Source organism: Monodelphis domestica, chromosome 4 (assembly GCF_027887165.1).
Source record: "Monodelphis domestica isolate mMonDom1 chromosome 4, mMonDom1.pri, whole genome shotgun sequence".
NCBI classification, from domain to species: Eukaryota; Metazoa; Chordata; class Mammalia; order Didelphimorphia; family Didelphidae; genus Monodelphis; species Monodelphis domestica.
Window position 1 is genome coordinate 174,038,666 of NC_077230.1, and position 15,221 is coordinate 174,053,886.

Sequence of the window (15,221 nt, forward strand, 5' to 3'; positions counted from 1 at the left end):
TCTACCTTCTTCAGGAGCCTTTCTCTATTCCCCTCACACATTCTTGCTCTCTTTCTCTCTCTCTTTCTCTCTCTCTCTCTCTATCTCTCTCTCTCAAAATACATATATATGTGTCTCCATATACATATATATGTATGTGTGTATACATGTATTTATATGTGTATATAGATAGATGCAAGAAAGAAAACAACTTACAAAGAAGACTTACTTTTCTAATATTAGGCTGTCAATCAACAAATATTTATTAAGTGCTAAGTTCGAGGAATACAAAGAAAGAAAAAATCATGGTTTCTTCCCAAAAGAAATTTATATTCTAACTGGAAAGAAACCTATTATGGCAATACAAGATAGCTATAGATAGATATGCATGTCTGTGTATATACATATCTCTCTATTTGCACCTGTATATTATATCTATATCCTATAGACATATATACATGTGTACATATAAATATATGTATGTATGTGTATAGAAATATTTATATGTACCTGCACATATATCAAGAGCTATCATATATTTACATAATTGTCTTTCTAACTAGAATATAAACTAATTTAGGAAAGGAACAATATTTTGTCCTTTTTTTTTGTATATCCCTAGAGCTTCTCATAGAACTTGGCACCTATTAGGGACATAATAAATATTTGTTGTCTGACTGATAGCAAATGAGTAGAAGAATAAGTCACTAGTATAAGTTATTTCCTTTCTTTCTCATCCATCACGTTCTTTGGGGTAAATTAAAGTGAAAACATCCACGTACAATTGACAATACAGCATAGTTATATTTGATCATAGCAACACATTCTGTGTGTGGACAGTCTTTTTTTTTTTAATTTGATATTTTAAGTTTGGAATCTCTGTGTTGCCACTGAACAAAAATGAATACCTGAGTCAACTTCTGAAGGGACCTGGGCCATTCCTAATGATGTCCCTACTTTTATTGATGGTGCATCACTATGCTTCCAGTCACCTAGCTGTTCAAAATCTATGTCAGAATAAATCCCTGACTTTTCCCTCACTCTAAAATCCAAGAAGATGTCATATCCTATAGCTTATCCCTTGTATCCTATCTTCCCTCTAATGAGTCTTTTCGTTTATTCTGTCTCCACTGATGCTACCACCACTCTAATGTAAGTCCTCATAAAAAGACTGTAATAATGGTCTTCCTGACTTTGGTCTTTCTCCAACTCAATTCAAATTTCTCAAAGCTGCCAAATTAGTCTTTCAATTACACAGGTCAGACCTGTGCTAAAAAGCACCAAACAAAAACAAACAAAAATCTTTAGTGAAGCTTTATTACAAAGAGAATGAAATATAAAATCCTTAACATTTTAAATTCTCTTTCATCTGACTCCAAACTAGCTTTAATTCTATAAAACTATGGCCTATCACACCATACTTGCAGAACTACCTAGTCCCACCTTGGGCACTACCCATCTACCCTTACCCTTTTTGAATCATTATGCTTCTCAAGAGTTTACTCTGGAAAATTTCTGAATATACCTCTTTAAGTTTTCATATTCGTGGATCCAAATGTGTCCCAGATTCCTTACAAATTGCCAGGATAAAAATACAGATGATAGGTTTAGAACTTTCTTTAGTCTACTCCCTAGAAAATGCAAAGGACTCACAAGATCCCATAAATAAGGCACAAAACACATAACAGAATCATTATGGTTCATAAACAGAAAATACAATTCTCTTCCCACTCATGACTCCCACTTTCCAAAACAACATATTCAGTCCTCTGGATTTACAGAATCATCCTGTGATTTGTATTTCCCTTGTCAGGAAAACAGATTTGGGGTTAATAGAGAGGCAACTCCCTTCCCACTGAACTTGCATTATTCAAATAACCCTTGGAAAAAGCATGTACACAATCCAGGTCTCTTATTACCAACTATATTAACTTTATTTCCTTGCTGTTAATCTTGCTTCAAGATCACACAAATAATTTCTCCCCAAGAGGTAGGGACAACTCATAAACTTAGAAAGTACACTTTCTCTGATATAAGACTATACTGTGGGAAGGCAAATCCGAAAACTGGCCCAGCACTACCTAGAAAACCTCCTTCAATAAAAAATTAGATTCCAGGAAATAACCCTCATCTTTTACTCTTAAGGCTCTCTTTAAGAAATCAGAATCTTGGAGGTTTGGGGGGGGTGGGAAGCAGCCTGAGGCTGATACTACATAGGAGTCTCACTCCTTTTTTAAAGAAGGATGGAATTTAGAATTCTCACCATTCAAACCAGATGATTTCCCTCTCTACTGATACTCTGTGTTTGGGAGATTGTATCAGTGCCTCTCCAAGGTTGTTGTAATCAGCCTTGGAGGGCCACAAAATCTGGACTGCATAACAGGCTTTTTATATAACCATTACAACTGAACATTTTCCCTTCTGATGAATTTGTCAGGAAAGCTCTGCACTCCCTGAGAGATATTAGATTTTAGATTATCATGGGGTTCTAATATACTGTGCCTTGGCATGGATTCCCCTTGTCTGGGTGTCCCCTCACAAAATCTCTAGTTTCCTTCAAAACCTGTCTCAGGTATATGGTTATGAACATTCTTCCCCTATTGTAAGTACTGTGTATATCTTTTCAATTTCCTTTTTTATGTGTGCTTGTTGCATTTCCCCAGTCAATTATAAACTCCTTGAGAGTAGTACTGATTTTGTTTAGGCCTTTATATTCTGAAATATCTAACTGACATTCTTGCCTGTGGTAGGCACTTAAAAATATTTATTGAATTGAACCAAATTGAATTTTCTTCTGTCTAGCATATATGGATTTCTCTAATGAAATATATTTGCATGTTGCTTTGTGTATTTAGATGGACTTACCAGGTTTCCTACAGACAGCACACTGTTGAATTGCTGAGTCATAGGGTAGTGTTCCATGGCCATAAATAGAGTATTTAAGACAATGCAGATGGTGATGGCAAGATCAACAAATGGATCCATCACAATTAGATTAACAATGCGTTTCACTTTTAACCATGGATCCCAGCAGTCCCAGATGAGGAAAGTATTAGCAAATCTATACCAACATGGTGGACATTTCTGCCTGGATTCTTCGAGTTCTAGGGGGAAAGAGGAGGAATTGTAAAGGACTAAACATATTGTTCCTTATTATTATTGCTAATAGAAACAGATTATATTTACTAGCTAATATTAATCCTGAAATTTAAAGAGCAAATATTCCTGATATTAAGTTTAATTCACTGTAGGAAACAAATCCATTAACTATTTTCAAGAATGTTTATTAATAGGAATTTCATTTATATGTCCTTCCTATCCTTGGCTTTTATCCAATTCAAAAATGTTTTTACACTAATGTAATAATTTAATTCTGATTGAGTGATGGGGTTTATTTAAGATAAAAAGCCATATGCACTATAACTTCGTCTAGCTTAATATCTTATATCTTTTAAAGTTATAGGCACATTCTGAGTTCATTTGGTAATATCTGACTTTTGATATCTCCTATTGCTCCTATTCTTATTCATAAAAATGTTTATCTCTCTTGTCTCTAGAGAGTAGAATCTCTAGGTTAATTCCCTTTATCTATCATGAGAATGTGTACATATAGTCTGATTTTAGATCTGGGAACATAATTACCATTTTCTTCTTCACTTAGCCAATTTCTGAGTAATTTTTTTGAATGATAAGAAATCAGTGTTTAAGAAATATATTTAAAATGAAATTAAAAATAAATTATTTTATGGTTTATGTTTATGAATAAAATATTAAAATACCAACATTTAATAGATTACTTGCAAATTTTATCTCTATGTATCATGAATACTCTATTCAAGAAAAGAGACCCAAGCCAACAGATATGGGAAATAGAATTCAAAAAAGATTTGAAACCATATCTTAACAGACAAGAAGCTAATGTCTGCTTGCTAACGTGGAAATCATTTCAGAATCAGTTGTCTTTGTGTAACCAAGTCATTAACTACTTAGAGCGAAGTTCAAAATTAATACAAATTAGAAGGATAATGATACTTGATGATTATAAGAATTCTGATCTCACTTTTTTGAGTGTGCTGTTTATTCTGAAAAAAAAAAAGAAATGATAAAAAAACCTAAAGATATTGACTTCAGTGAAAATTAATTTTTTAGAAAAATTTAAACATTTAAAACAATGACCATTTCTGGGGCAAAAGACCTCAGAAAACACATTAGCCACAAACATGATCCCTTTGTCTAGACAAAAAAATTGGCAACATTATTTTATTTTAGAATATGAGATTATTTTAAAACATTATTTAGATTCGTGATACAAAATTATGACTAATATCTCACATCACTGAAAAATTCAGTGGAGGAAGAAACAAGCTTTAAAACTGCTTGTTGTGAGAGCCAATTAAGTCAGATCATTCCAAGAGTACCGATCAAAAAAAGGAATCAGAAGATAACAAATAGAAACAAAATGGAACAGATTTGTCAGCATTTTAAGAGATCTATTTTTATCAGCATTCATAATAGAACTACCACAATTAGATTCTAACATTACGACACTTAATGTGCTATGAGAGGAAGCAGATATTTCACTTAAAAATAGATGAGTTAGATAATAAATCTGTGCTGGGATTGATTGCATTTTCAAGGCACTTGTGGATTAATTTTCAAAATGCTTTTAATAAGAAAGTTTGGAAAAACGAAAATAACCCAGGATGGCATTACAACCCAAAAAAGTAACTCGAAGACTTCAATAATTTTCATCCCATATATGTCTAATTTCTTATATTTTGAAGGTATGCCTGATGAAAACATAAGGAGGAAATAGGCATATTTTCAAAAGTAATTTTCCACAACATAACATACGAAGGTAAAATTGACTGAACAATAGAGTATACAAGGTCCCATTTTTTTTTTACTACAAAACATTTTATTGAATACAGCAAAATGTAGCTTTCAGGGCTTTCCTGAAACAATGTATTTTATATGTATATTTTAAAATCATATAAGATTTCCTAATAGATGAAATAACAGAAATAACTTTCTTCAATAATCCCTTGATTATTAACATTAAGTGAAGCATAAAGCAAGTAGACATGCTCACCAAAGTACATTAGCCTCAAGGGAGATATTTTATATCGAAGTTCATATAGAAGAAGAAGAATATTCTGTTTATGATTGCTAAGGTATATATGATAGCAAGCCCTAGAATATGAGAGGACTTACTAAATTTGACCAGTTGCTATTCTAAACAGGTTTGCCTAACAATCCATACATCAAGAACCAAGTAGATGAAGAATGCTTCTCATCTAGATTATGGCATATTTGGATACATCCTATTGGGTTAAGCATTAGTACTTATAGTTTTCAAACACCTTCACACTACAGAAGAACAGTGAACTTGATTCAGAATTGTAATAGGATGAGAATAAATTGGTTGGATTACATTTGGAAATTTATTCAGTGCTTTCAGACATCCCATGCTGCCACCTGATCACAAATGTCCATTTACTCAACAACAGTATTTCTATTTTCCCAGAGATACTACCTGTTGACAATTCATAGAACACTGTGATATCCAAAGAATTTATAATTAATACTGAAGTTGTCACAAAAGGGAAACAAGATGCATCATGAGTATAAATAGGTGAGAGCATATTACCTATAATGAGTTCAGTGCAAGGAGTACTGTAAAAGTTATCATCAAAGAAATATACATCTGGAAAAGGAAGAAGACTGTTCAAATAACCAGAGCAAGGAATAGTAAGTAGATAGCCAAGCATTGGATTGATATTCAAAAATACTTTTTAAGACTTAGAATATGGTGTCCAGAATGTTGTGTATTTCTTATAGAGGACATATGGAAGAGTATTGACATGAATTACATGTGATGAGAAGGCACTGGTGTTGCGATCTGCACCAGTGGAGGTAATGCCCATGTCAATTAAATCATAAATCCATTGAAATATCTATGGATATGTAGAACCTTCAAGTATAACTACAAAATTGTGTACATTGATGGTCATTCAAAAGAATGAATTTTGGATTTTTATGTTTATTTTTAGACTTTTGGTTTGGGAAACTGGAGACCTTAGTAACCTATACTAGGAAATTGTGTTATTAAACCACATCATACAAGCACACACTCAAATATGCTTTCAAATGGTCAAGATGATTAATATTATTAGCATTTTTCTCAATTGTGGTGTGTGTTGGAATTATATAACATATATTGTGACACCAATTACATCATAGCTTACTTTCCATGGGGATAGAGAGAAAGAAAAAGTATCACAAATGCTGCAGTATATAATATGTACTCTTTTTGACAAATTCAGATGAGGGTATGAGATATTGTTCCACGACTCATGCTTCCTTGACCTACTTCAAAGACATGAATAGATTTTTCTCCAGTCACATGAGAGTGACCAGTATGAACACTAATTTTTTTCAATGTGTCTGCTGCATAAGGGGAAGGAACCTTTAATCAATCACTTTGACTAAGTATAATGGAATTCCTGAAATGTCCAATTAATTTACTGCTTTTTCCTCTATCACTGTAGAATATTGGTTTCTTGGATTAAAGAAGAAAATCCAACTGATTTTTAATGATCTTGAAGTCCATTTTATAGTAATCTAAAACAAGATTACAAAGAGTTATTTTATCCAAAATTATGATTTGTTGATTTTTTAATTCATATAAGAAAACCATAACAATAAATGAATAATAATAAAGTACCACCTTGGCATTATGAATTGCAGTGCCGTAGATCAGAGACAGAGCAGAGCTCAGAGAGAAAGTTTAGCAACTTTCTTATCAATAACACAGAACTATATTCAGTATGTTAGCTCCCATCAGTCATATTGCTCTGATCTCATGTATTCCAAAATGAATTCTAACTTTTCTACAAATCAGATTAATTTCCAAGATCAAGCCAGACATGTATAGACAAAGCATATCACAGATATTCATTTTAAGAAAGCAATGACTGAAGATCAGACAATCCCATGACAAGTCTGAGTTTTGTGCAGCCCACTACATACCTTCCATGGTGTTAGTTAATATGCTGGCTATACTCATAGCTCTTTGCCTTCCAGAGGAATCTTCTAGCATCTCCATAGAAATCTGGTAAGAACTTAACCTCCTTTTTCTCACTTCAGTTTCTGTAGTGGTACCCTACAAATAAAATACTGATGGATCAAACCAGTATCTTAAATTGGATATTAAAGCATTACAAAGCAACAAAGAGGACTTTTAGAAAGTCATGCTTCATGCAAGCTTGTGTATAATGTAGTATAGGTTATGCAATTTGTCATTCATTTGTAGAGCAGATTTATTTAACTATCTGAATTTGATAGATTTTACTAGGCATTCACCTGTTTAGTGAGTAATCAATATTGAAAAATCCTAACATCAATATATTATTATCAATTACCAAATTTTCAGTGATAAAGTTATTACTATAATTTTGAATGATATTTTTTCTTTAAGCATATAAAAGCCATATATAACCAGTTCTATATGACATGTTCCTATTTTCATTAAAACATAAAAATCATTTTTTATTAAAGTTATACTGTCCATTTTGTCTGAACTTTATTTTTCTCCCAAAAGAAAAATAAATATTTGAATTCAATATTCTTTAGGTCGATTCATTTTCTTTAATGCTACATTACAACACTGACATTCATGGGCCATTTTTTTTTTCTCCATGCACGAACACAAATGTGCACTGAAATGTGTGTGCTTTCCTATGTCATTTTTAGTTACTTTAAATTCCGGTTTCTAACCTGAAGAGTCACCTAGAGGTCTCCAAGTCAAAAGACAAAAAATAATAATAATTTCATCTTATAGACCTTTGAACATAGCACTATTAGCAATGATATATTCTCTGGCTTAAAGTAGTGCTACCAAAAAAAGATCAAGTTAATATCCATGAACCAAAATTCAGAGCAGATTTTTAATAACATATTAATGTATTGCTTTTATAAATCCTTGTATGTGACTGGACACTTTTAGAATGAATGTATATAATGCAAAGCTTCAGTCCCCAAATGATCATTTGTAAGTCTATGAAAAATGGGTTTGCTATTTAGCTTAATGTTTTAGAGTGCTAAAAGAACTCTGATGTAATCTCTTAGATTCTGTAGTTTGTCACTTAGCAAGACAATATTTTTGTTTTTCTTGTTGTGTAGAAACATAGTAGCATAAAAAAACAAACAAACCCAGGTCTGACCTGTGTCAAATTCATATATCATGTCAATAGTAGTGTGTTTATCTATTATCACCTCTGGTGGAAGATGTCCAGTAGGTGAAGTAAGTGTTGAAGGTCCACCCACCAAGGAAACCACACCATTGCAATCCACAGTGCTGTGCATCTTCCCATTGGCTGGAAGCACTGGCACCACCATCCTGGATGACATACTGGCCTGACTAACGTTACTGTGGCGTCGTTCTCCATGTCTGTGCGGCACAAAGAGTGAGTCTCTCCTGCTCTCATTGTCTTCAAATGTGCTGTGCTCATCATCAGCAAAATCATTTTCAGAGCCGACATCCTTTGCTCGACCTCTGAAGCTGAAAATGCTCGTTTTGCTATTGCGCCTTGGGGAAAACAGGGAGCCACGGATGCTCAGCAACGACTGAACACAGAAAAGAAAAGGAAAGCAAAAAATTCAATACATAGACTGTGGATGCAGAGGGTGCCTTAGAAATCACTTCATGCCCCTCATTTTGCACACAAGGAAACAGGATCAATAAGGTTAAGTGGCATGTCCAGAGTCAGACAGATAGTAAGTCACAGAGCGGGGTTCCTCTTTGCTCTCATAGTCTATGTTAAATTCTTTTAAATGTTCAGTTATATTTCTTTTGAGTCAGGGTAGCCATCTTATAGAACAGTGTAATCAATGTTATTAAAACACAAGTCACTTTTGGGGAAAATTCTACTGAAGAACATATCAAAAGTTAGATGCAAAGCATGTGGCTAGAAATGAATGTGATTTGGAAAAGAATTCTTTTTGCCCTCTCCTATCCTCAAACAATAAAAATAGGTTGTTGACTGTAATTAGAAATTGTTATCAAAGGTTCCCCTTTATGGAGTCTAGTAAGGAAGTAAATTAACTGTTCTTTTCTTTCCTCCTTCTATGATTATAGAGGGAAAATAATTTTACTTTCATATACTGGGGAAAATACTAAAACCAAGTGCATAAGATTAGTCATATCTAGCTGGCCATCCATGAATTTAGAACAGCACATGTTTTTGCAGAGTTGTCTATAGTATTTCTGATAGTTGCTTATGGTCAACTCCACTGAGTATTTCCAAATCCATGACAGAAGTTAGTAGTTGCAGTAAGGAAGATTTGATTTCAAATTCTGTCACAAACACTAACTGTGTGACCCTGCACAAGTTACATTATGTTATTCCACCACAATGAGAATAATAATAGCACATACCTTACAATTGTTGGGAAGATCAAATGAAATAACATAAGCAGAGTGATTTCCAAACCATAAAATGTTATATTAATTCTATCCATCTCCTCATTATCACCATTTATTATTTATTCATCATTTGATTAACCAGGTACTATTTCTGTGTTGCTTGTTCTGTAGAAACATTGGCTGGCATAGCAAAGAAAATACTATCCAGGCTTTACTTTTGTCAAATACATATATATACATATATATATGTATATATCTATTAAAAATTCTAAGATTGATAAAAAAGAAGCAGATACATAGATAGCTATCAAAGACTACAAAAATAGATTCTATTAGAGAGGAAAGAAAAGGTAACCAATCTCTTCTGTTATCACTTTAATGATAATACAAGGAACTATGATCCAGGGAATGTCATCTTCCACCTATGTTCACAAATAAATAACACGCGTAGTAGTTCTAGAGTTAGTGGTTGTAATCTAGCATTGAATCTGCTCTTTTCCTTTCATGAACATTTTTTAAATCAACCATTTTAGAGCTCATTGGTTGCACTCACTAGCAACACTAAATAATATGTTGTTTAGGCAGCATTTCAAAAATAATTCAGTGCAAAATCTTTGTTTACTCCACTTGCCACAAATGAGATCTCTCCCACATCTCATCACCCAATACCTTCCTCTTCCAGTTCTTCCTACAATACTAGAGTAAAAGAACAAAAGAACCAACGGGCCAACAACAGCAAAGACCCTCCAAGTTCTCTGGTTCTCTTAACTAGGTTTCCATGAAATTAAAAAAAAAAGATAAAAGAAAGGTCAAGTTACAAAGAATAGTTATATCTCTTTTAGGGACCTTGCCTAATTATGAATATGCTTTTTTTTATAAGTCTATAGGCTGCTAATTATTTGCATGCTCTTCTCATCCTACAAGGAGGATGGTACATTAATTTATTTTGATGGAATTCTGAAGACGTTGTTTTCATGTTCTCCCCACATAACATCTTTGCGCTTTGATTGGAATAAACACCAGCTCTGCTGAGAGGCAGGTTGTTGATGCCGAGTTTTTGACTTGGAGTCAAGAAGCTTGGGTTTGAATCCTTCCTCAGATACATACTACGTATCTGGCCATGAACAGATCATATAACCTCTCAGAGTTTCCTCATCCACAAAACAGGACAATACTCTTTGCATTACCTCTTTCGCAGGTTTGTTGTAAAGAAAATGAATTGCAAACCTTAAAAACCCTTGTCAGAACACTGTTTAGAATAGGCTATTCAGTTCTGAGACTCACAGAGGTGATCAAGTTATAAAACTAGCATGCATCTTTTCCCTACATAATGGTACCAGTCATGCTTTTTTGCTATCGAGTAGCACATTGTTTTTTAATCTTAATTGATGAAATGAAGGAAATGTGATATATATGTATATAAATCTAAATTGCAATTGATGCTAACAATACAAATTATCATACCAGTGTGATGTTGTAGTCACACTACAGCATCACAGAAACTTCAAAGACCAAAATGTACTTATTATTCTGGTTTCTCAAACATACATTTGCTCTTTTTTATTTTGCCTTTAAGATTGTTCTTACATCCTATAGCACAATTGCATTGGTAGATAGCAATTAAATCAGAGGGGAAATGGAAACAGCTTTCATTTTCATTTTCTCCTCCAGGGATTCCTAAGCAAAGCTACATTACAGTAGATATCTTGATGTGATGATAGTATAATGGAGATTCAAAACAGTACAGCTTTCATTTATACTCTATCTGAAAGTACAGGCCAGATCTATAGAAAAAATTTTTTGTTCTAGCTTCATACCTATCTCACAGTTACAACTTTTGACAAATGTAGAATTTCTTTGGCAACCTGAACATTCTGAATATAATTTCATTACTGTTTCAGAAGGACAATGATAGAAAAATCAAGAAATGCCAGATTATTTTACAAAAAAAGACAATTCTGATAAATTGCTTCATATCTATAAACTGAATTTTCTAAAAGCATGGGAATACTTATAGTTGAACAAATGGAAGAAATACATGGCAGTGTTTTATGATTTAGAAACCCTGAAAAAATAAGTACATTAAAATGTGACTTCATCGATTCTTTCACTTTTTCATACAGAGAAATCACAATTATGTATTCCCACAGATTCCCAAATAATGAAATTAATAAGGATAAATACCTGGTGAGGAGAAGAGAATCTCTTTTCATAATTTAGTCGGCTTCCATCCACAGATATGTGGAAACTTCTCCTGACACTGTCTTCGGATTCAGATTTGGGAAACTTATCACTCTCTCCTTGAACTCCTCCAGGCTGCTCCTTCTGTTTTCTTTTCTTCCTTCTGTTTCTTCTTTCTTTAGCACTTTTAGAGCTCAGTTTTGATGCTTCTGAAGAGCTTTCCAAGAGCTCCCCTAGCCCACCTATTCCACTGAAATCTCTTGATGCAGCTGATGCTGCTGCTACTGCCTATTGTACCACAAAATCATACACTTTAGCATGCAGAACTTTAAAACACCACAAAATTAACTTACAAACTTTACAACATATCAAAACATATTTCTAATTATAAGTTATATTTGAAAAAGATTTCTATATTTTCAACTTATATACTTTGATCTTATCTAATGGTGAAAATTATTCTTTCTTTTTGAATTAGGCAAGATTCAAGCTAATATAATTTTGGGGTTTCATAGGGCATGAACTTTATTTCCTGGATCAGTCATTTATTTTTCACTCACTAGCTAATGGTTAAAATGATCCCTTAGTATATCTATTAGTACCAATTGTATGAATTTTCTATGATATTCTTATATAACCCTGGGAATTTTGGTGGTCATCATGACAGCCTAGCACAAATGGTAGATTCCATGGTCATAAACACTGATAGATGGAACTGATAGTTCTATCCTTTCTTTTAACTGTCTTTTTTGAGAGTGGCAAAATAGTAACTGGCAATTTTGCCCTTACTATAGGAAAAATGTGTTTTACTTTCTTAAAAATCCATAGAGCATGCCTCCTAGCATTAACCTTAGGCTCCTGGCCTTCTCATCAAGAGGAAAATAGATATACTCAATTCTTTATTTGGATTAAGTGACTTCTCAAAGTTCATAAGCTTGAATAAAATTTGGACTTAGGTGATATTTATTTATTCCATTTCAAATATTCCCATTAATGTTCAAATTCTAAAACTACTCATTAATTGAAGGATAAGGTAGAACAATGTCTTTAAGATAAATCCCTTCTGTATTATATTGTAATGTTATGTTACATTATATTACATTATATTATATTATATTATATTATATTACATTATATTATATTATATTATATTATATTATATTATATTATATTATATTATATTATATTATATTATATTATATTATATTATATTATATTATATTATATTATATTATATTATATTATGTTATGTTATGTTATGTTATGTTATATTATGTTATATTATGTTATATTATGTTATATTATGTTATGTTACGTTATGTTACGTTATGTTACGTTATATTATATATCCATATCATATGAATGTTTCTTATTAACTCTTAGGTCTATATATATGTTCATAGCTAACATTGCAACACTGTCAATGTACTATTTTGCTTTGAATGTTATTATTTTTATAACTGATTTGCTAATCATAAAAGAAACATTATTTTATTCTCACAACTTCCTTGTATTCTCAGAATTCTGGTCTCTTCTAAGTGTACATACCATTAATTCCTTAGGGTAAAAATCAGATATTAAAATTTCCCACATGTATTTAGAAATATAGGTTCTAACCCTTTTCTGCATGTAAAATTATATTTAGTTCTCATAAATTACATTTCTCATTTTTCTATTGTCTTCTGAAATGTTTTTGTTCTGAGCCCAATAGAAGCTGCTGAACATGAGAGATAATGGGTTGTATGATGCTCCACATTTAAAGATCAAATACTGAGTGGCTAAATATAATTGCCCAGGACAAAACTACCTATTCCTTCTTTTGTGGTTTTGTATTCTCCCTATCTATTTAAAACACACTTAGAATATAAACCCACTGGGATCATACCAGATCTTTCTCTATTTCTAAACAATGATGAGTATATGTCTAACCCTCAGCAGATGTTAAACTGAAACTGAGATTCATTAAAGCTTTGGTTGGATGATACCTTGTGAAATATTTCAGGTGATGAGATTTGATGATTCAGCGAGATGAATTGGGATGTGAAATGATCTCATATGTTGTACTCTTCTGTTTTATATCTGCTGTGTCTATTTTATTGGATTGCATTATAATGGCAGACCTATGCTCTTCTTACTTGAAAATTTTATAATTTAATTAAATTAAAGAAACATGTTAAAATTCAAAATAAATTTTACATAATGGAATATGATCATGGCATCATCTGCTAAGGATTTTCTGGTTGTTTAAACTTTTTACATGTAGAAAGTGAAAGTTTCATCCACTTTTTATTTTATTTTTTTTTTAAATACTAAACATTCCATCTTAGAATCAACACTGTAGTGTTAGGCAGTGGGGGTCAAGTGACTTGCTCAGGGTCACACTAGGAAATGTCTGAATTCGGATTTGAACCAGGCAGGACCTCCCATCTCTAGACATGGCTCTCAATCCACTGAGCCAGTTAGCTGCCCCTATCGACTTTTTTATTAATGGAGCAGTGGAATCTAATAGCATTCTTTTGTTAAATATGAAGATGCAAACTTTAATTTTGCTAGTCAATTTATATTTGTCTATTTGCATTCTACTTGTCAAAACTCATTTTTACTTTCTGCTAGATGTAACAGTTTCTTATTTCTAAAAGTGTACTCATCAGAATGGTGCCACATTTTACCCTCAAAAATGACTGTCTTTCAAAAGCAAAATGTTAATTCATAAAGTTTGTCAGTCTAGCTTTGCAAAACTTGACATATTTTTGCATGTTTTGTACTAGTATTATTCAATATAGATAATGTGCAAAGTACTGAAATTATTTCTTACATAGCATTAGATGCATATATTAAATATCAAAGCAACCATAAAGAGCCATTCCTGGCCTTGTGGAATTGACAATCATTCTTTCATTCTCAATTTAATAGTATACAACAAATAGGTTACATGTATTTCTCACATCCAAGTGAATAAATATTCCAACTCAAACCATTTTTCTAAAAGGTGTTCCAATAAAAATTAAATTATAGTTACTCCAAAGGACTATCCAGCACTATATGCACTTGTCCATTTCTTTAATGGTGCTGTTCTTGTGTGGACAGAACTTGAGTCAGGCCTTTGAAAGAATATTTTGGCCTTCCTTTCAGCATCTTTATCACTAAATGAGTACAGTCTTGCCATCCCAACCCCAACATTGCTTCCTTGAGATTTTAAAACAAAAATATTTTGTGTGATGAGAAATCTTTTTACATTTTGCATTTTATGCAAAGAAGTACCTAAGGTCACATTTGAACCCAAGACGTCCTTTGTCTAGGTCTGGCTTTCTATCCACTGAACCACCTAGCCACTCCTTTCTGTTTATATCTTAAATTTTCTCCTAGAGTTATGCTCTCTTCACTATTTCCCCCCAAACTGAGCCTGCTTTGATTTCATTTTAATGTATTGATCTAAGATTGGATGCTGGTTATAGGACTTTTATAAGATGTAGTGTAGCATCCTTTCATAAACTGTGCATTTTAAAATCTACTTTGGCTTAATCTAGGCCCCGAGCGAGTGTTTTAACTTTCTTATATCATAGATCCCTTTGCCAGTATCACATATCCCTTCTCAAATTAATGTTTTTAAGTGGTAAAAGGAAATGTTATGTTG

The 15,221-nt window shown here is 32.6% G+C and overlaps 1 protein-coding gene across 9 annotated transcripts in view; it reads right to left on the bottom strand.

Annotated features, from left to right (window-relative positions):
- The window catches only part of SCN3A (sodium voltage-gated channel alpha subunit 3), a 158,312-nt gene that overhangs the window by 75,862 nt on the left and 67,229 nt on the right, over positions 1-15,221 (bottom strand). For 3 of the 9 annotated variants that reach the window (XM_001367117.3, XM_056797207.1, XM_056797206.1), the window contains 4 exons: positions 11,591-11,875; positions 8,257-8,607; positions 7,012-7,144; positions 2,845-3,083 (listed from right to left, as the gene is read on the bottom strand). In XM_001367117.3, coding sequence (XP_001367154.1) covers positions 2,845-3,083; positions 7,012-7,144; positions 8,257-8,607; positions 11,591-11,875 — 1,008 coding nt within the window. Of the gene's footprint in view, positions 1-2,844; positions 3,084-7,011; positions 7,145-8,256; positions 8,608-11,590; positions 11,876-15,221 lie in introns of those variants that run through there. The other 6 variants (XM_056797209.1, XM_056797208.1, XM_056797210.1 and 3 more) reach the window with 4 other exon arrangements.